The sequence below is a fragment of the Eleutherodactylus coqui genome, chromosome 8 (assembly GCF_035609145.1).
Source record: "Eleutherodactylus coqui strain aEleCoq1 chromosome 8, aEleCoq1.hap1, whole genome shotgun sequence".
Lineage (NCBI taxonomy): Eukaryota > Metazoa > Chordata > Amphibia > Anura > Eleutherodactylidae > Eleutherodactylus > Eleutherodactylus coqui.
This window is the reverse complement of record NC_089844.1, coordinates 100154006-100176665: the sequence shown is the minus strand read 5'-3', so window position 1 is coordinate 100176665 and position 22660 is coordinate 100154006. Positions and strand designations below refer to the sequence as shown.

General features: G+C 44.1%; 2 protein-coding genes across 2 annotated transcripts in view; one reads left to right on the top strand and one right to left on the bottom strand.

Moving 5' to 3' along the window:
• GTF3C1 (general transcription factor IIIC subunit 1) overlaps positions 1–8056 on the top strand; it is a 71779-nt gene extending 63723 nt beyond the window's left edge. The window contains exons 33-37 of the mRNA XM_066576137.1: positions 1049–1323; positions 2304–2634; positions 3644–3668; positions 4954–5143; positions 7776–8056. Of these exons, the coding sequence (XP_066432234.1) occupies positions 1049–1323; positions 2304–2634; positions 3644–3668; positions 4954–5143; positions 7776–7985 (1031 nt within the window). The 3' untranslated portion in view covers positions 7986–8056. The remainder of the gene's footprint in view (positions 1–1048; positions 1324–2303; positions 2635–3643; positions 3669–4953; positions 5144–7775) is intronic.
• Positions 8057–9278: 1222 nt separating this feature from the next.
• SNRNP25 (small nuclear ribonucleoprotein U11/U12 subunit 25) lies at positions 9279–22644 on the bottom strand. The gene is made up of 7 exons (XM_066576135.1): positions 22571–22644; positions 16540–16713; positions 15083–15173; positions 11797–11902; positions 11357–11431; positions 10531–10592; positions 9279–9440 (listed from the first exon to the last, which is right to left on the bottom strand). The coding sequence occupies exons 1-6, from the start codon at positions 22580–22582 to the stop codon at positions 10535–10537; spliced, it is 516 nt and encodes a 171-aa protein (XP_066432232.1). The 5' UTR covers positions 22583–22644; the 3' UTR covers positions 9279–9440; positions 10531–10534.
• Positions 22645–22660: the final 16 nt, after the last annotated feature.

The window sequence follows — 22660 nt, the reverse complement described above, 5'->3', positions numbered from 1 at the left end:
CTTCAGAACCACAGCAACTCGTCGTGGCAGAGATTCCACTAGGGGGTGAAATCATTCTGTGGAAATATCAGCCCCTGTGGACAGGAAGCGTCTTGTAATGACTACAAATTAGATGGAGGTCCTGACGTGTTCTGAACAGCTGACAGGAAGGGGTCATCAACTCATGCTGCTTGTGCCAAATTCTAACTCTCCCATCAACACTGTGCAACGGAAATCTGGAATCATCTGACAATGTGGTGTTTTCCATTGCTCATTGATCTAATTTTGTACTTTTAGGACCACCAGAGTCTTGCTTTTCTGTCCCTCTTAGACGATAAAGGCGCTGAAACTGGTTGTCTGTTATAGCTGATCTGAGATAAGGACAGACCTCATTCCACAAGAAAACCCTACAAAGTTGCCAGATCTTTTCAATCCTAGCCCCGGCTACTTTAGCACAGATGACATTGGAAGTTGCTGAGATCACGAGATTTTCCCATTCTAATATGGTTTCACACTGAAACTAACCAAACGAAAACGTGCTGACTTGATTTTGTTCTACACTTCGGGGTCACAGGTCTAATTTTCATATACCTCCAGATTCCACAGCAGTAACCCTCCATGGCACGCTATGGAAAAACGCAGCATGCTCCATTTTACTGCAGTTCCCACGCGGGCAGATTCCATTGAAGTCAATGGAAGCAGTCTGACCCGCGGTTCTGAAGGCCAAAAGGGATCAAACGTGCTACTTAGATGGGTGTCTCTAATAAAGTTGCTTTTCAGTGTGTATTGGGCCAGGATCCTGCAATCCTGGATTGGTCGCAATTCCCCGGAAGAAGAGAAGACTGTTAAAATAAATCTGTACTGCACATGTGCGCCGGCCAGTTCACACACGCGCAGTACAGAAGAAAGAAGACACACACAGGGCCACCGGCCGTGGGCACGGACGGATTCAGTGCGGGATTCCTCATGCAGAATCCACACATGCCATGGACATGAGGCCCTAGACAGTAATATAAATCGTACTGGAGCAGATATATATACTGATAAACTGCTGCTATGTTCTTTCTAGGTTCCTTTGATGATTTTATTGCGGACATGCTCCCTCTTCCTCATCTTTTCACTGAGCTCGTAAGCACCAAAGATCAGAACATCAGCACGTTCATAAATCAGTGTACAAAGCGCTGTGGTTATACCCCGGAAGATGTGGCATCGGTGCTGGAAGTCTTTTCTGCTATTGACGCCGGTTCGTATTCGGGCATGAAAGTATCAGATCTTGGAGAAAGATTTCTTAAATATGAAGATGTAGAAAATGGAAGGACAAAATCTTTACAGCAGTACATGCAGGTGAGGAAAGTATAGCCGTGTGTATTTGTATATGTGAATATGTTATAATGTATGTATAAAATGTTCTAAAAGAAAGAAAGGAGAGCGCATTGGTCAAACTAATAAATACAGACTCCTGGCAAGAATTCTGTATTGGTGCATAGAACAAAGATATCGGATGGGAAAATCCACTGCAGAGTGGAGAGCAGCAAAACCCCAAAGGGAGACACCAGATACTATAATAATAATAGTGATCCAGGAAATGGAAGAACCAAACGCCCCAGGAATATCCCTGGAGCAAAAAAACTGTTGGAAGGGTCTTCGCTACTTGTGCACACATTATAAATGCAAAGACAAAAATCACTTACTTAGGGAAGGGTCTCCAAGATAAGAACACATCAACACTATTGATTACCGATCATCAGGATAGGTCACCAGTAGCTGATTTGCTTAGATCCGGAACGGCGAACCCCCGCCAATCAGGTGTACTCTGGCTGCCCATGTATATGAAGCAGGAAGCGCTTTTCTCTGTACACGCTGTAGCAGCCAGGATTACTAATGCAGGTTGCTTACCCATTGAATTTGATGGAAACTGTGCCTGCATGATCAACCTGGGCCGCTACAGCGTGTACGGAGCTCTCTGCTTCATACACATGGACAGCCGCCAGAGTACAGCTGAGCAGCCAGGATAGTGAGCAGCGGATCTTCACCAACCATGATAGGTCATGAATAGCATAGAGGTGGAGCTCTAATCTATGAGAGCGAGATATAACTGGCTAACTCGGCAGATCTGTCATGCAGAAGACTTTGAGAGCTGGAGGGGGGGGTAAATGTTGGTTGTTACCTGGTGATTGCAGAAACCTTTTATATTGTAGAAGTTATCTAACTTTTCAAAATTTGATAGGCAAGTTGTTGTAAATATTTATTAGAAAAGAAGATAAAACTAATTTCCAGTATATGCTGCGGGTAAACATGATTTTACAAATGGTGTGTTCTCCTAGGATCTTCTAACATGCAGACAAGTGCTACAAGTTGGGGGAGCCTGTGTCAGACTGGTAGCAACAAGTCATGCTGATCCCTGGGTTCTGCATTCATACAATATGAAAGAACAGGACAAAGTACTTATAAGTAAAGTCAGGGATTGCTCGGAGCCGGCCCAGCACACCAGTGAGGACCAGGCTGAGAGTGATAGAAGTATTCAGGAGCCGCCAAGAAAGAAAGCACTTTTAGAGCTCGTGGACTCTGAGAACTCAAATGATGCAGAAAGGACTGTGGTTCCTGTAGGGCCAAGATTTACTGAAAATGAGAGCTCAACTCCAAAAATGAATTCAGGTAAGAACATCGAGTTCTAATGATACACATAATGCCTTGGGTATAATGGAGTACAAGTGTGCTTAATGAGTCCATTGGATTGCAATTCAGATATGGACATACTAAAGGCCCATTTACACTGAAAGATATTCGCTCAAACACTAGTTTGAGTAACCGTTTTGAGCGATCATCTTTGCATAACTAAGTAGCTAATTGGCTACTTAAGAGTTATGCAGGCGGAGCGGGCTACCTCCATTATAGCTCCGAGAACAAAACAGCTGGTTTGCATATGCAAACAGCTGCATTGTTCTCAGTGCTTTGAACTGCCAGCGAGATACCAGCTGAGAAAATCAGCATGCGCCGCTGATAAGTCAGTGATTTTCTAGCTTACTAGAAATCAGCGATGAATGAACAGCGCACGATGGCCACGCGTTTAGACACTATTATCGCTTATTAGACACTTTCACATATCCAGTATACAGACACAACACACATACCATTCCTGCAGATGCTGCTTCCTGGACCTAATATGTTCTCAGTGCAGCTTGGAGGGAGGGAGCACAGCAGAATGTGGCATCCTCTAGCCCTTCTGTCTGACCCCCGCAGCCTCCTCCTAGTCAGGTCTGACAGTGGAGCTGCTGTGTGAGTGCAGGAGGAGGAGGGAGGAGGCTGTGGAGAGTGTTGCTAGCTGGGACTTTCAGCTGTAACCACAGCCTCTCAGCCAGGTTTTACTGACCAATCAGTGGTAGAAGCTCTGACTGATCAGTGGAGCAACTACTTCAGTCTGATTTAGGGAATTGTTAATTGATTAGTAAGGTCTTCCTGCCTGCCATGATCTTTGCGCTTGCAAGTCTTCTGTGGTCTGTGGTGAGGGGGCTCCTCCAGCTGATGGGTAGCGATCACGACCCCTAGCGGTACGCCTGTGGTGTAATGTATAACTGTAAACCATGGAGGTAGTGTATGGCCCTTATATATCTTGTGCATACTATAAATCAGCAGTTTTGAGATATATATTTTTTTCTTCCTTCAGGAGACTCTCGGGGTGTGCATGAGAGGTAAGTGATATATTTACAGGTGGAATCCTTGTACGATGCATTATGACGCCGATTCGGTCAGTTCGGTACTGCAGCACCATCTAGAATGACATAGTCCAGTAATGATCTTTATTGGACACTTTTAAACGTGCATAATAAACAACATGGCATAATTCACCCACAATTTATTTGAACCCTTTCAAGACCAGAATTTTTTTTCCATCTCCACTAGTCTATCTGTATGAGGGCTTGTTTTTTTTGCGAGGCAAGAGACTATTTACTATCCCCTATAATGTACTGAAAAACTTTAAAAAAATATTTAAATGGGGTGAAATGGAAAAAAAAAGCATTTGCACACTTATTTTTAGGGGGTGTGCAGTAAAAATGACAAGCACTTTATTGTGCAGGTCAGTACAATTACAGCAATATCAAATTGATAAAGTTTTTTGTTAGACTATTTGAAAAAAAAAAAAAGCTTTTTGAATGTTGTGAGACCAATAGTCAATTGGACAGTAAGGGGTTTAGTATTTTGTGGGGCGAGCTGTAGATTGTATATGTACTCCAAAAACAACTTTCTGGTCACTTTTTATTCACATTTTTTGGGAGATGGGGTGAACAAAAATGTTATTCTGGCACTATTTATTTTTAAATGCTGTTCCGCACGTGAGATATATAGTGTGATACCATTTATGTTGTGGGGTTTTCTTTCTTGTTTAGATTTATTTCACGGGAAAAAATTGAAAAGGGTAATCTTTTTCTATTTTTATCATATTTAAATTTTAAGAAATGTATCAAACTTTTTTTTAGTCCTACTAGAGAATTTGTGATTATTTGTACTATATAATGCATTACTTCTGTATTGCAGTACATGGTACTTTTTAAACGCTGCCTATTAAAGGCCTTTTAATAGGCATCAGTGTATGGCAGCCATTGAAGCCTTCACTGTGCTCCGTGCTGCCATCCCAAGTCTGCAATTGCATCAAACTGCTCCTCTATTCTAGTTAGATGCTCATACGACAGCCAGCTTTGACCACAGCATCTAAATAGATAATGGCTGCGATCGCAGCTGATGTGGGCAGCCATCAGCTGGTGAAAACAACTGACCCCCACCAGGTATGGAGCAGCAGACTGCACTCCAGCGCCCGCTCTATACACTCTCTGTGACTACATGACGTGTATTTACATTATTAGCCCACTTCCTGAATGCATAAATAAATGTATCCTGCCCCCTAGTGCGACATTCAGTAACATGGGGGAAGGATTTATTTAGGATTTTAGACCAGAGACTTGTTTTTCTTTCCACTAGGGATTTGAATTGTTGCTTCCTTGGAAGGCCATGGAGGATTGTGGACGGCAGCATAAATAAACCGGTGTGTAAAGGAATGCTGGAAGCTGTTTTGTACCAAGTAATGACCAGGCCAGGCATTACCCAGCACGACATAATACAGCATTACAATGATGTCCTGCAGCCGGTCGTTATATTGGAGTTACTGCAGGTAGGAAGAGGACTATGTAGAATATGGGGATTCTCTGAGCTGCAGTACTCTGCAGTCCCTAGAGATGAACAGAGGCTCAGTGGCTGCTCCACTCATATGGGGGAATGGGATTTTCATGATCTGTAGGGGGACCGAGCAAGAAGGAAAGTCTTGCAGAGAAGGCTATGGTGAAGACACTATCAAGCATGCTGCCTTAGTGCTTCAGGGCATGGTCTTTCCAAAAGCCTTTGTCATAAAATATAAAACACACTAGAGAGTAATGGTTAAATGCAACATTTTCCAGCTGCCCCTTTCAAAAGAGAAGAAAAAAACAAAACACATAGACTCAAACATGATAAAAAAATATGGCAGATTATCATTCAGTGTAAATGCATGCACCGAATGAACGCCAAACAAGAATTTCTATATTGTCATTCATTTTCCAGTTTCTGCATGCAAAAAACTGAACAGATCGGCCTATCTAAGCCTGCAGTAGTCTACTGCCTGCCTCCTTGTAAATGGAGGCAGGCGGGCTAGAACAATCCTAGGCCTGCCTCCATTCACTAGCGATGATCGTTCCTGTGTGAAAGCACCGGACCAATTATCGCTGGAACAACGTGTCTGGCATCTGCACTTGACAGGTCATGTAAAACAGGGGTCCCCAACCCAGTCCTCAGGGACCACCAACAGGTCATGTTTTCAGGATCTCCTATGGTAAGAACACCCATGGCAATGGCTCAGGCACTGACAATAATTACATCACCTGTGCAACACTGAGGAGATCCTGAAAACATGACCTGTTGGCGGTCCCTGAGGACTGGAGTTGGGGAACACTGATGTAAAAGGTCCCTTAGTGACACTAAGGGTTACACAAACTTTTTCATTTCTTTATCTTCCCTTTTGGTGTATTTTTGATGTCAGTGCTATTTCTTTTCTTCTTCAAATACATGACAAAAATCTATTTAAAAAAAAAATCATGGTGTATTTCCTCTTCCAAAAAAACTGCCACAAAAAGCATATATGGAGGAAGCCTGAGGCTATGAAGTTCCTGAGAATATGACATCTGCTTTAGAGGGGTTTTCCCAAGACTTAAAATTGGTTGCTGCCAACCAGGACACATGACTGCAGCAGCCAATCAGTAGTTATAGCAGGTCAGTGATTGGCTGCAGCAGTCACATGTCCTGGTCAGCAGCAACCAGGAAGGACAGAGTGGCTGGGAGGCAATTTTAAATCTTGGCGAAACCCCTTTAACCCCTTAATGACACGGCCTATTTTGGCGTTGAGGACCAAGCGATTTTTTTGGTATTTTTCCATCTCCATTTTTCAAAAGCCATAACTTTTTTATTTTTCCGTGGACGCGGCCGTATAAGGGCTTGTTTTTTGCATGGCGATCTGTAGTTTTTATCGGTGCCACTTTTGGGTATATAGACAATATCGTAAAAAATTTTTTTTTTTAATGATAACAGGGAGAGAAAACACATCAATTCTGCCATAGATTTTTTTTTTTTTTTTTTTACAGCGTTAATCATGCAGCATAAATGACACTAAATTTTTTCTGCGGGTCGGTACGGTAACAACGATACCAAAATTGTTATTTTTTTAGGTTTTTACACTTTTTTGCAATAAAACCCCCTTTTTTTTTGGAAATATCTTTTTTTTTTCTCTATAGCTGCATTCAAAGTCCTGTAACTTTTTTATTTTTCTATGTACGGCGCTTTATAAGGGCTTATTTTTTCCGAGATGAGCTGTAGTTTTTATTGGTACCATTTTGGGAAATGTACGGCTTTTTTGATCACTTTTATTGCATTTTTTGTGAGGCAAAATGCTAATAATTAGCATTTTGCCTCTGTTTTTTAGCGGTTTTTTTTACGCTTTTTGTCATACAAAATAAAAAGCGTGTTCAACTTTTTGTACACGTCGTTACGGACGCGTCAATATCCAATATGTGGGGTTTTAGTTTTTGGGGTTTTTTTCCCCTTTTTTTATGCTAATATTAGAAAAAGCATAAAGAAGGGGTTTTTTTACATTTTTTTTTATATTTTTCTTTTTTTTTACACTTTTCTTTTTTTTATACTATTTGAGTCCCTCTGAGGGACTTACATCACTGTGCCTGTGATCGCTGTCATAAGGCATGGCAGAGCTACTGCTCTGCCATGCCTTATCGCTTGTACAGCGATTATAGACACAGGCAATACAGGACGCCAGTGTCTGGCGTCCTGTTGCCATGGTGACAGGCCGGGCTCTCGCGATAACATCGCGAGTTCTGGCTGGAGACACACAGGGATCGCGATCCCTCTGTGAACTCTTTCCCTGCCGCGATCTACTTAGATCGCGGCGTCGAAGGGGTTAACAGCGGCGGGCGCATCTCCGATGTCCCCCCGCTGTTGGAGCGGGACGCCGGCTGTGACTGACAGCCGGCTCCCGCTGCGGGATAGCGCGGGATCTTATGTGATCCCGTGCTATCTCCAGGACGTACCGGTACGTCCTTTTGCGGGAAGTACCAGGCTCCCGGGACGTAACGGTACGTCCTGGAGCGGGAAGGGGTTAATAACTTTTGCAATGTTTGGCTACCAGACCTGTGATTGGTGGTATACTGGGTGCAGACTGTTTTCTGCAAGATGTATTTATTGTGTTTCCCATTCTATTTCTTTAGGTACTTGAACAAATGGGCTGCATTAAAAAATACTACATTGAAAAACGTACCAAAGCTTCTCTCTTCTCGAAACCCAGAATCCCAGAAATGTTCAAAAGCAGCAAAATCTCCGAAGATTTAACGGTGTTTTATGAACCGAGCATGGACTGCACTCTGAGGCTGGGGGGCATCTTCCCTGCCGAAGTCAACTGGAATAAGTGGGTTATGTAAAGCCATCGTCACTTGTATTTATTGTAGAAGTCATTTCTCATGTTTTATATTTAATAAATATTTCACTTTGACGTTCCGCCTCTAGTAGTAATACTGGCTTTGTTTGTCCCTGGGTGGAGCAATGCCTACAATCCCATCACCTTTTTGTACATACATAACGGATATACACCTGGAATTTCCAGTGCGAAGCCTGAAGTAGAGTGCAATGGCAATACTGGCAGGAAGTTAGGGTACCGGTACACAGCGCACATATTTACCATTGTGTTTAGTATAAATGCACTAGTCCAATGTTCAACAGGTAAGTAGTACCCAGATGATATATCAGGAGCTGTCTTCATGTAGTTGGGGACCAGACCACCTGCCCGCTGCTTAGAAACTCCCCACTCTGATAAATAAATGGAAGGACTGCCATACCCAAAGGAAAACTGGGCATTAGCTTAAAACTTTTTGGTACTACCCCTTTAATCACCCATACATAACAGTCTGATTGGTGAGAGTCTCACAGTTGAGGCCCCCACTGATCCAGAGAACCTGTGACCAGTGTTCTCCCACCCACTGACGTCACACTGAAGGAAATAGCCAGGCGCTTGTACTTGGTTCTCGCTAGCTGTCCCATTGAAAATGAATGGTGCTGCATCAGGCATGTACAGCCGTTCAATTTCTTCCTCACTGCAGGTAGGGTGGGTGAGCCTGCAATGAGAAGACGACACGGGACTAGTGTTTTCAGATTAGTTGGGGTCTCGCTGGTGAGATCCCTACGAATCAGACTTCTATCACTTATCCTGTGGATAGGCCATACAAGTAACTCGCGTACAACTCCTTTAGACTGTATTTACATGGACGAGCGCCATATTAGGCCAAAAAATGGACACATCGTGCTCAAACTTACAATTGCATATAGTGCTCAGTATCCACACTGCATAGGTTAGTCAGCAGTCTTGGTTATCAGATCACCTCATACTATTGCAGTGCTCATGTTCCAATAACTCTTATTTTGGTTAATACCAACCCTAAAGACCTAGCACTAAGGTCCTAAGTGTTCACTAGGCACACTTTTGGGTATCCGCTGGGAGGAGCCTATCCTCCAGGATACAAGCCCTGCTGTATATGGATTATCCGTACATGCGGCTATTCCACAGAACATTAACTTATTTTTTTCTATCACATATCTTGTGTTTTAGCACTTTGTATTCAGCATTATTGGTCGTCCTTCACCAGTGCTGGGTGGTTTTTCTTGCACAGATATATTTAAGTTCTAGGCACTCCTCATAAAAAAATTAACTTACACACTGCTATAATTAAACAAAATTCTGCATTTTATTATACACACTTATGAAAATCACATCTGGAAAGTTAAAATAAATTTATATTGACCAACAACGAGCTGCCAGCAGACATCACAATGTGGCGTCCATCGCTGATGTTTAGTCACTGGATGCTGTTCACATATGGAGTCTGTCAAAACAAAATCACAATGTCAGACTTGGAAAAAAAAGGGTCCTGCGTACCTCGAAACAGGTCGTCCTGTAAGTCATTCACTTTGTGTCCACATCCACTTATATATTGGGCACACTGATGAATATCCCATCAGTACAGTTCTCTTCGCAAATACGCCAATGTCTTTTTGGATTGTATTACCTTTAACACCCTAAAGGCCCATTTACACGCAACAATTATTGCTCAAAATTCATTCAAACGACCGCAAATGAGAGATATCGTTTACATCTGCTATTTCCATCTGCATGATGATTTTAAGGTGAACTTAAAATCCATCATTTAGCCACAGAGAGATAAAGTATCTCTCAACAGACCGTATGCTGTGTTCTCTGTGGGAGCCCGGAAATTACATTGTATTCTCCCGGCAGCCCCTACGAGAACAATGCAGCTGTATGCAGTGCCCAGACCACATGCTGTGTTCTGCAAACAGCTCCTGGAGGCCCTTTTACATGCAAATGAAGATGATAAAGTGTTAATGGACGTTTAATGTTCATTAACACTTTATGCAAAACTATCGCTAAAACTTTCAATTGTTTGAAATCTTTGCATGTAAATGGGCCTTAAGGCTAACTTCACATGTGCTTTGATTAGGCATTTACTCTAAGAGGATAATGGGAGGATTTATGTGACAATTAGTTTCCCAGTTATATAAGTGAAACCAGCTCTATTAGGTCTATTCTCCCAATAGAACCATCACGCTGGCAGTGTGCCTCGTGGGAATCTGGTTGCTATAAGCATGTGCTCCATTTTTACCTTATACAACTTTTATTTAACCTGCCCCATAGCCTGTAGCACTGGCAGGTGAGGCTACCACTTTTACACAAGATGGATCTCAAATTGTGTGGATCTCTATAATGTAATGGAAGCACTGTCAAGAATTATAGAAGGGGGGCAGCTTCCAAAATCTAGATCCAAATAGATTAAGAGCTTGCACCATGAGCAACGAGTGTCAATTTTTATGGAGATGGATAGCACTTTGGAAGAACACAGCGGTGAACTACAGCTATCTACTTCTAGTCTTTAAGGAGACTAGAAATGTGTCACTTACCACACTACTTCTTTTTCAGTTTCTTCATAAACACCACTTCATCTCGGTTTTTAATACCATACCTAAAAGACAAGACATCAGATACTTCAGTGAACCGGTATGAGAATGGTGGCCTTGTTAAAGTAATGCAGCCTAGTGGTGGTGTCCACAGCAGCCAGTCCCATCACAGCTTTCATAACCTAACTTGATGTGGGGGAAAAACTACACCTACTTTGTGACAGCACTCGTTTTGCAAATGAGGCTAAATGTACTTCTCTGATTTTTAGAACTGAAGGTTATGTACAACCAGTAATGTATAGCAGGTGCAGCAATTTGTTTTTATCTATACTATGCATAAAACCCTCTACAAACTAAAAAAACAATGTAAAGATCTTTTAAAGAGACTCTGTCGCCATCCTTTTCCACCCCTCTCTGAGAACCAATGGATCTAGGTCACTGCGCATTGAGATTAAAGGGAAGGTGTAGAAGTACTTAAAAGTGATCACACAACAGCTAGACCCACAGCAATCACACTTTCATATACTTACTGTCCTCCCATGGAAGTACCAGTGAAAAGCCTTTAAAGTGTACATCTACTGTGTATATGTAGCAAAAGTTTACTTTATTAGTGATCTATCTGCATAGATCATGTAATTCCTGCCCAAATGTAGGGGTTGCCCTACTGTAAATGGGACGGGATTTCAGCGACAATGAATGGTCTGTTAATACTACAAGATTTACATGGAGCTCTAGGAGCAGCGATAAGGTCCCGGAACCCAAATACAATGGCTTCATCATATGCTGTCAGAAGGCAGCTGTGACTGTAACATCTCAGTATACAACTTACTCTCGAAGGCTCTTGTCATCGCTTTCAAGCTTCTCTCCAGAAAAGGACAACTGGTAGGTATTCCAGACATATTTCCTAGGAATCAGAAAATCTACATTAGTAATCACATCACTAACAGGTGCATTTATGTACATCAAACATAACCACAGGCGCCCATTCCTCCAAAGTAAGCCAGAAAAGAGTGCGCTGTCGGATTCTGCCGGGCCGCTGTACTTTCTGCATACTTTGCACTTGCTGTATAGAGTCAACTACACTATTCCATACAGAGGCAGCCAGTAAAAAAAATAAAGAAACCACATAGTATATTTTTTGTTTGTTGAAAACATGCCTGTATAGCAGCATACATGGTAAATGCTCCTGACATACACCTTGGACTTCCACCACAAGGCAGCGTGAATGCACCACAGTGTATAGTTTTCGGAATAAGGTAGGATACTCACCAGCTAATATGCTGTATCCCTCCCTCCCTCTGGTGCTTCAGCTGAATATATCGCTGAATGGCTCTTTTTAAATCAAGAACTGTGGCATTCTGGATAACGACAACAGCTGAAAAGAAAAATATCAACTTCATATATTGTACAAGTTGCATCATTTCATGCAAAAACACGCACCTCAGCACTCCTATACATCTAATACCTGAACGGAATTGCTTAACTATTAGATTTACTAACTGCATAAAAGAGCGTTTTGATCAAAACACATGGGCGAATCTGGAACGTCCAGGCAACTTTCATTCAGATGGCACCCCATTTCTCCATCTATCTCAGGTATTTTAATTAGGAGTATATGGCTTGGATTCTACTTTGCCCGAATGCATTAGAGGCCTAGGCCCTAAGGCCTCATGTCCACGGGGAAAATAAGAATTAAAATCCGCAGCGTTTTTCCCGCACGCGGATCTGTGCCCCTTAGGAATGCATTGACCACCTGGGGGTAGATAAATACCCGCGGATGGTATTGAAAAGTGAATTAAAAAATTTCTGGAGCATGAAAAAAAATGGACATGCTCCATTTTAGTGCGGATCACGCGTGCGGGAGCTCATAGAGCACATAGCTCAATTCATCTCCCGCATGAAAAATAAAAGACAATTACAGTGCATCCACAGCCCAAATCCACGTTACAAATCCGCAGCGGATCTGATTTTCCCCGTGGACATAAGGCCTAAGGACTCATGTCCACGGGCTTAAAATCCGCAGCGTTTCTCCCGCACGCAGATCCGCGCCCCATAGGGATGCATTGGACACCCGCAGGTAGTTAAATACCTGCGGATGTCATTTTTCCCGTCAGGCGGGGTTTCCGCGTGCGGGGAAAAAAAATGGACATGCTCCATTTTTGTGCGGGGCTCCCGCGGGCTTCTATTCAAGCCTATGGAAGCCGTCCGGATCCGCGGGAGACCTGCACCAGAATTAAACTCACCTGCTCCGGGCGATGCGGTTCTTCCCTTCTTCGCGGCCGGATCTTCTTTCTTCTGCCCGGCGCATGCACGCGGCACGCCGACAGCGTGCCGGGCAGAAGAAGGAAGATCCGCATCGTCCAGAGCAGGTGAGTTTATTCTGATTTTTAAGCCTCATGTCCGCGGGGCAGGAGGGACCCGCTTCGGGTTTTACATGAAGAATCCGTGGCGGGCCTGATTTTCCCCGTGGACATGAGGCCTAAGAGAGGCGAGTCTGTTGAGAATAGGTGCCATCTGAATGGATGGTGCCTGGATGTGGCAGATGGGCCTACATTGTTTCAGTCAAAGTATGTGCTAAGAGCCTTACACATTGAAGTTGTTAGTAAATATAAGTTATGCAATTCTCTTCAGGTATTACATGTATACGAGTGTGCGTGTTTCTACTGCTATATAACTGTGGCCATAGCTTACTTTCACCATTGCATTTACTTCACTTGTAAAGAAGTGCTGACGGAATTAGTTTTTGTTGCATTTGCACCATTTATTTACCAGTTATTCAATGACAAAACTTTATAATAAATCCACAGTATTAGCATTACCCTAATCACCAACAAATAGCGAGAGAGTACAGCACATAAAATGCATCCACAAATAAGAACTGCAAGAATACAACTAGTGTACAACCATTACATTATACAGAAGGGTAGTAGAGAAATCATTTACAGAATGAGGGACCTATAAAACTACTACGATTCTCTATGACTGGGCTTCCAGGAAATACATGATCACGCCGTACCAGTTAATAAGCCTGCAATACTGATGCTATTTGTAGATTACCATAAACAGCTGTCTGTGGCCTCCGGATAGATACCAAAGGCATCTGAGTAGAAGCAGATATTTTGTAATCACCATCATACGCAATGGAAGGCAGACAACTCCTTTTTAAATAGCTGCCATGTCATGAAATAAAAAACCAATACTCATCTCTCTTCTTGCCCGGGGAAACAGTGCAGCGGTCCTAGTCTGTACTGACAGTGGAAATCAGGTGACGATCGCAATGTCCTTATTCCAAACTCCTGGCATCATTGTGCCCAGGATATGAGCAATGATGCCAGGAGAACGGGCGGTGACATCGCGGTCTCCGATTGGCTGCAGCGGTCATCCAACTTCCACTGGCAGTACAGACAGGGACCGCTGCCGGAGCCGCTGCACTGTTTCCCAGAGGGAGAAGAGATGCAAGCATTGTTTCTTGATTGTTCCCAGCAAGAGAAACCACGTAACCTTGTAAATAGGATACCTTTTAATGGCTAAAAAAAATACATGATGTGATAATAGCGAGCTTCCGAACCAACGCAGGGTTGTTCTTCAGGCTTAAATTACATAGATCAGAAGAGGCATGCATATTTATACACACTTATGATCTATTTAAGCTTGAAGCAGAACCCTGCGTTGGTTCGGAAGCTTGCTATAACATCATGTATTTTGGTTAGCCATTAAAAAGTATCATATCTACAAGATTACTTGGTTTCTCTTACTGGGAACAATCTCATTTTACTCTACTGGCTAACACGGTACCAAGCAGCACGGCCATCTGTTCAAAAATATATTTTTTAAGTTAACTCTTTTAAGTAGTTGCCTACTATAATAGGCTAAAAGTGACCACAGAGTCTGGGGATGTAGGTGTTCTACTTACCTCCCCTTTTGTCCCCCCGGTGTCAGTGATGGAAGCCACTGCTTTGCAGTCCGCTGTTCTAATTTTACAATGGGTGGATTACTTAGCAGCGGCTTCCATCACTGACACTAAGGGAACAATGGTGGAGGTAAGTATAACACTGATAAAATAAAAAGACAGCATACTCGCCCGTCTTCGGCCCCCACTGGGGACCAGTTAAGAGGCTCCTGCTGCCCCATCCCCCGGCACGGATCAGGTGGCTGTGGTCAAAGACCACAGTGTCACCATCCTGAACTGTCATCACAGTACGTGAGTGCGGATGCCAGGAGTTCAGAAGGAGACGCTGCATCCTCCAATCGCCCGCACCTATTGCCTGACTTCCAGCTGCCGTCTGTGCTGGGAAACGGCAGCGGGAGCCACTTAGCTGTGCCCGGGGGACCGAAGACAAGTGAATATAATGGCTTTTTTTTTGTTCTATCACATGCTCAGCCGTTAAAAATGTTTTCCTTTTAATGAGACAACCCCTTTAAGATAGTAAGGGCCTCCTGGTTTGTGCAACATCAGTTTCCCCAGCACTGGAAGAAGAGCACAAATAGCACCATATGCAATCCAATATACATTCTGCGCTGATCTGAACTGAACTGCAATGTGCTTAACACTTACGCATCACTTCCCCGTCAGCCTTACACACCCGGACTGTCATCGCTTGACCAAATTCAAGTGCAATTTGTGAGTTTATTTCTTCTAATGTAACCTGCAATTAATATCGCACACCAGTGAATATATAACATCAGATATATCATGACATATTTCACAATGAAATCACCTTCTTTTCAAATACAACCTTTTGAAATTTAACTTCTATCATTGTGACATTTTCGGGCCCAAAATTTGGTTGTAATTAGGGCCCATTTACATGGGTGTATGCAAGTTGTAACCCGACGCGCATCAGCCAGCAGCATACAGACATACACCCATGTGCTGTCCGACACCCGCAGGCAGTGGACAACACATGTCCGGAAAAAAAAAAATTGCTGCATGTTCTATTCTGGTCTGTGGGAATTTACTGTATACTGAGGTGTTACTGAGCTCACAGCAGTGCACTCCTATGGCCACATTCACAGCAGCGTCGGCGCCTCCGGCACAGATCCGGTATAAAGTCACCCTGTGCTATTTCATCTGGCAAAATGCCGGAAGACATAAGAGGAGTCAGATGGACACCACTATAGTCATTAGAGCCCGTTCCGCGCCATTTGATTCCGTCACAGGACGAATCTATTCAGGCAAGGATTCGTTTCTTTGCTTCAATATCAGAGAAGGAAAATGGAATCCTGAATGGAGATGTGAATAAATATGGCCTCAGCTCCATCCTGTGGCAGAGAGACTACCACTATAAGGCTGCCTGTCCACGGGCGAGTTGTCATTGCATTATCCGCGGCGATAATCCGGCCGTGGATAACACAGTGAACGCTTTCCATAGGAGAACTATGGAAAGCACAGCCCAACATCCACGAACGGAGAATCATAGGGACTCTCCGCTCGCGGGACTCAAATCATGGCATGCTGCGATTTGCCGCGGTGGGACATATCAGTTCTCAACCTGCTCCCCCGCAGCGGAATATCGCTAGTGATATTACGGCTCGGCGGTGGACAGGCAGCCTAAAGATTCGGGAAGATATTAAACAGGGTTATCCAGGACCTTGGGGATTTCTTCTACCGATTGGCTGCCCAAGATTTCAGGCACCGCTGTGGTCAGCCCTGGAAGCAGATAGCACTATCAACATTGCAACAGCCTGGTTTACTACTACAGGCACAGCTGTCATTGAATTTAATAGGAGCTGTGGCTCCAATATCAACCCCGGGCATTGCACTACGCACAGCACAATCTACTTTCTGGACGGTCCGTACTGACAGCGATCAGCTGATCGGTGGGTGTTCCAAGTGTCAGACCCCTGCCGATCATCTAGTGATGACTTATCCTGCTAACAATAACTTCAGAAGAGCGGCAATTTGGCAGTATAACTACAGGGTTTCACATTTCAGACTGGATTTTTGTGTTTTGCCATGTTTAATGTGTTACTAATGAATATGGCGCACATGGTTTGGGAGCTCCGCCTTACCTGTATGGGGAGGTCACATAGTAATGGATCCTGCACCATCATTGCCAGACCTTCCTGGAATATGTCTATGACTTCTGCATGTGGCAGCTCCTCCTCTGCATCTTCTTCTTTAATTCCACATTCTTCAAGGTTCAGTTCTGTCTCATATTCTGCTTTCACATTTCCATCCATCTCCTAAAAAGAACCATTAAAGGACAAGATCCCATTAGTTCTTAAATAACAAGGAGGTGTCACCTGGCGTTCCGCCCACTGTCCTGGAGGTCACCTTCTATGGTTTACATGTCGTACTACGGGGTCAATCACATGATTGAAATCAATTAGCCAATTACACTGGTGCTTGAAACTTTGTGAACCCTTCAGAATTTTCCTCATTTCTGCTTACATTTGACCTAAAACTACATCACATTTCACACAATTCATAAAAGTAGCTAAAGAGAACCAAATCAAAATAAATGAGTCAAAAATATTATTTATTGAGGAAAATGATCCAAGATCACATGTCTGTGAGCGACAAAAGTATGTGAACCTTTAGGATTAGCAGATAACCTTAAGGTTTCAATCAATAGGATGATCATCAGGTGTAACTGGGTGACCTCCATAGGGCGTACATGTATGCCCATTCGTGAAAAATGCTTCCCACCCAGGGTGTACATTTACGCCCAGGGGCGGGAAGGGGTTAAAGGGAGCCTGTCTTGTTCCTATAATAGCATAATCTAAGTTATGGTGCTGTTAGGGAGGTGACAGGGAGCCGGGTGACGTATGTTATATTCTCACCTGCTCCCTGGATCCAGTGGTGACCCCCTTCCAAAGTCCCGGCAGCATGAAAATCTGACTCTTTTCTGAGCCCCTTGTGTGCGCTCCTCATAGACTTGTGTAGAAGAGTGTGCGCACAGGACTATGAAGAGAGACAGATTCTCATGTGCTGCCGGGACGACATTTGTTTGATTTGGTTCTTGTAATCTACTTTTAGGACTTATGTGAAAATCTGATCTAGTTTTAGGTCAAACATAAGCAGAAATAAAGAAAATGCTAAAGGATCCCAAACTTTCCAGCAGCGTTGTATAAGGGTGCCTTCACACTTACAATTGTGATATCGCTGCAGTTTTAATGCTCGTCAATAGGGGGCTCTCTAATGTTTGTGCTTCGTGATTTTTGTGTGATACGTTTTAAACATCAGAAAGCCCTATTGACATGAGCATTAAAACAACGCAGCGATATCGCGATCACAAGTGTGAGGACACTCCAAGACAAGTGGGGCTTCTAGAAAGTGGGAAGACAGCATCAGAGCTGTGGAGTCAGTAAGCCAAACCTCCGGCTCCTTCATATAGGACTGATGAGTGCAGACATGCCCGCTGCCTGTAGAGGGGGGTGGCACTACTGAGCATGTGCAGAGGGTGCGGCACACATTCAGCTCCACTAAAAGCCATGAAGAAGATGCATAAGAGTACTTAGGCAATAGTGATTAGCCATTGTTGTTTCCACATCCTAGTTATCATTGTTCTTCATAAGCAGGGGCTTACATGAATAGAACATTTCAAAACTTATCCAAATTCCTATGAAAGGAAATATGCAACAAACTCTGTACTGAATTAATTATACCATATTTATAATATACACTCTTTGTAATAAACAAAGTAATGAAGCCTCTAGAAGGAGTTGTCGCTTTGTGATAAATCTGGTGACCGGGCAGCCACAGATGTATGACAATGTTGTGGAGGCATTCCTGTGACCCCCCTGTGTGCGGCCGAGGATTGTCCTGCCGGGAAATACTGTATAACACTATAATACTGTAACAATGGCGCCACCTGTCTCTGGATGGCAAACAATGAAACAGTTGGAGCTGCTTTGGAGTTACATCCAAACTAGAGGTGGTACAACAAGGCAATAGACTAGGGCCTTCATGCCCGCCCGTATCACATCTTGTATCCAGGCTAGAGGTGGTACAACAGGGTACTAGAGCCTCCATGCCCACCTGTATCACATCTTGTATCCGAACTAGAGGCAATACAACAGGGTACTAGAGCCTCCATATCCCCCATATCACATCTTGTATCCAAGCTAGAGGCGGTACAACAGGGAACTAGAGCCTCCATGCCCCTGTATCACATCTTGTATCCAAGCTATAGGCAGTACAACAAGGTACTAGAGCCTCCATGCCCATCTGTATCACATCTTGTATCCAAGCGTCACCTATTGGAAGGCAGCAATCCCAAAAGTCAGTGTTAGACTCCTTATACAAGCCTTGTAACAATGACCAGGAATTGAAAGCAAAGTCAGAGCCCATGCACATACAGCTCTAGAGGTATTGCTTCATCTCCCTTATTTGCATATTACCCAGAGGAGCACAAATGGCCTTTTAGACTCCTCACTCACCGTCTAGATGCTCTCCCTAAGGAGAAAAGATAGCGTTTCTGACCCCTGTCCCAGGCCTCTCACTAGTAGTTAAAATCCTGCTCTACACTGATGAAGGGCAAAAACCATTAAACAGCAGTCTGTGCATTGAGTCTGGCTTTGCTTTTTATTCCCAGTCATTGTTACAAGGCCTGTATTAAGAGTCTCATATTGACTTTCGAGGATTGCTGCCTTCCAATAGGTGGCGCTGTGGAAGTATTGCTCCATCTTCCTTATTTATTTACAATTATAAACACAACTATCACACTGAGAAAGTTTCATTTCATTCTGACAACTTCTAAGGGAAGGGATTGGTTTTGACAACGAGTGTGTATATACGTACATATATGATGTATACACTTTCTTGCAAACCAGAGTCTGTATATTTCTACCAACTCCACCAAAATGGGACCCTAATTCCAACTCGACAGCATTAAGGTACTATTACGCATTAGCATAAATGTTTGCTCTTTTTAAGAACACATATGTGTTTTATGTTTTTCTTGTCTTATTAAGTCCGTGTTAGGCCTGGCTAACACGGGCACGCACGGATGCCACTGCTAAATCCTGCAGCGGGATACGCCTGTGCCCGCAGAAATAGACATTTAAAAGCAGCTTCTTACCTCTCTGGATCCAGCGCGGGTCTCCTCCGTCATGGCCGGATCTTTTTTCTTCAGCACGGCGGATGCGTCCAGGCATGCCGGCGAAGTGCCCGGCGCATGCGCAGTAGCTTTTTTTTTTAATTCCCTGCTTTCCCGTGCCACATCCGTAGTGACACTTTAGGTGTGCCGAGAACAGGACGGCTTCCATTGACTTCAATGGAAGCCATCCCTGAGTGATCCGCAGGAAAATAGGAGCATGCTCCCTGTCCTACCGACTGCAATTCTGCTAGCCGTAATCAACCACCCTGCAGTTATACCGATTCAGCCACAATACGGCTTAAGTCTGACCATTGTCTATGTGTATAGCACCCCTCACTCTCCACCCCGCCATACCGTGCACATCTGTAACCGTTTACCTTCTGTATCACCCCATTACTTGTAGTATGTAAGCTCGTTGCAGCAGGGCCCGCACCCCTACTGTTTCCATCAGTTGTTTACTTCATGTAACCATCCTCTTGTGTTATTCCCCTGTACTGTAAGCGCTGCGGAATATGTTGGCGCTATATAAATAATGATTATTATTAACAGCACCCTAAAATGAGACTCACACATCCGTATGCGTTGCACCCAAGCCTTGCATGGAGCAGCACGGACACCCATCTGTGTACGGCTCTGTTTCTACGGACGCCGCACATTGCAGGCTATACTCCCCTCTGTAACAAAGGACAATAACACGTGCAGAGATTTGTGTCACGCAGACCGACGGTTCGTGTGAAGAATCCCATCTGAATAATCCTATGGGCTACTATAGGGGGTGTGCTGGTGGGATACAGATAGCAGCCAGTCCCAAAATACATGTAAATAGCCCTTAACAAACCCTAAGGCCGGCTTAGCGCAAGCAGATTTGCACACTTGAGCGCTGCGCATTTGCGGATTGAACAAGGCTTTTTTGCACACATATTGGTGTATTTTACTGCACTTTTTGCACTGTAAGGCATGTTCATTTGCGTGCGTCAAACAAACGCACCAATTGCAATTACGCAGTACTTCACGCACCTCCTCGCATACTGACTTCAATGGTTACATTTGGTGCACAAATACACAGAAAAATAAAAACAGGTTCCATTTTTTTTTTTGCGCAACCAAAATGCACGCACAAAAAACGGAAATATGAATGAGCCCACTGAAATCATCAGGTTCTATTTTCCAAGAATCGCGCACAACTACATCTGTGTGAAGTCAGCCTATAACGTCTTCCACGCTCCGCCCCCCTGACTACAGGAATATTCCGTTCTCCTACAGAACACGTATCAGTGGATTCGCACCAAAACCGATTGATTTTCTCCTCCCTCACCCGATCCGTCTGGATGTCCCTCACTGTAACTGTTGGAAAGGTTTATGGCGGTATTGGCTAAAAGTAATTGCGGCAGAACTTCCATCTAATGAATGGGATGCTGGTTTGACATAGATGTGTAGTTTGCGCCAATTCTCTTTCCATCGTGTAAGCAGCCTTGGACAACCGTTCTGTTAGGCTGCATTCACACCACGGAGTCCGACACGCACTCCTCCTTTAACACTGTGGCAGAGATACACAACTTAGGCGCAGATTTCAGTCGTGGTCTCAGACGCTAAAAATCTGCATCACATTGCACCATGTGAACATACTTCTACCAAGAGGTAAGTTCTCACGTCTCACCCCCATTCCGATTCGGCGGGGCACCCTATAAAAGCTGTATTCACACAGGCAAGTGCCATGTGGGTCAGTGAAAAAAATGGCGTTTCGGCTACGATTTTTTTCCTGCACGTATGATCCATTTTTGGAGATGAAAACATGCAATTTGCATCAGATTTATCTCTATTTTTCACACGCAAGAAAAAATAAATGATAATAAACAGTCTGTGGTTCCAAAAGGAAAATGCTGGAAAAACACGTTGCATGTTTTTTTTATGGCGTCATAGAAAATAACGAAGGATTCTTGAACACGAATTGCCCAAAAATAGAAAAAGCGCAGCATGACCTGCAGCGGACTGTCAGTCCGAGAGAAGATTGTTGGCAGTTGGGGACACAGAGTATAAAAAGACCCCCGGCTGCAGCGGCGGCGTGCGTTATTTACCCACATGACCGTTGCGGCCAATGGGAGGCCGGCAAGGATGACATCAGTGATGTCCAATAAACCTGCCTCAGGGTTCCTACATTAGACGCCCCCATGACAGCTTTACGGGACACCCCCGAGCCTTCTACCTGGGTGATGTCACCTGTCAAATGCCGGAGCCGCGGATCACAAAAATGGCTACCCGCGCCATGGTGAGTATATTACTTTTAGACAGTTTTTGGCACGGGGACTCAGAACTAGATATAAGTAATAACTTGGCAAACCCCCATAACCCACTCACGCCAACAGGGCTCTTTACCCGTGCGAGGAAGAGCGGCGTGTAAATTCAGCCTGAACTCGTTAAATTAATTGGCCATTCCAATGTCTGGGAGCCCAAAAAGTACAGCAAATGACACCGATGTGGGCAAATACACAACACCCATTCTGTAAAATGCATGCAAATGCGCTTGTGCTCCTGTGAAGCTGGCCTTAGGGTTAAACATGGGAATACCCCAATAATCCCGGAGCCGGGAGGGCCAGAAAGAAGATCCGTGTGCTTCATAATAAACCAGGTGATATACTCTGCACCGCACGATAACGAAGGCTGTCCAAAAGAAAAGCTGTGTTGCCCATAGCAACCAATCACAGCGCAGCTTTCATTTTACCTCAGCGGTATAAGAAATGAAACCTGAGCTGTGATTGGTTGCTATTGGCAACAAAAACTACAGGGAAAGTCTGGGAGTTTTCGATTTCTAATCCCGTCAGTATTCGTCGCTGGTGCTCAAATCGGACCAGAGCGGTGGATGTGTATACGACACAGATTGTGCGTCTTCTCTATGAGATAAAGCTCTCCGGCTGATAACACCCATATACCGCACTGACTAGGTTGTAGTAAACCATGAGCCAGCTCAGGCCTTCTACCCGACATACAGCCGGCTCACTCACCGGGCATCTCATCACTTCATCGTAACCAAGACAGCGGCAAGCGGAAGTACGTCATCCCCGGAAGTAGCGGTGGGTGAAGGTGCTGGCGGA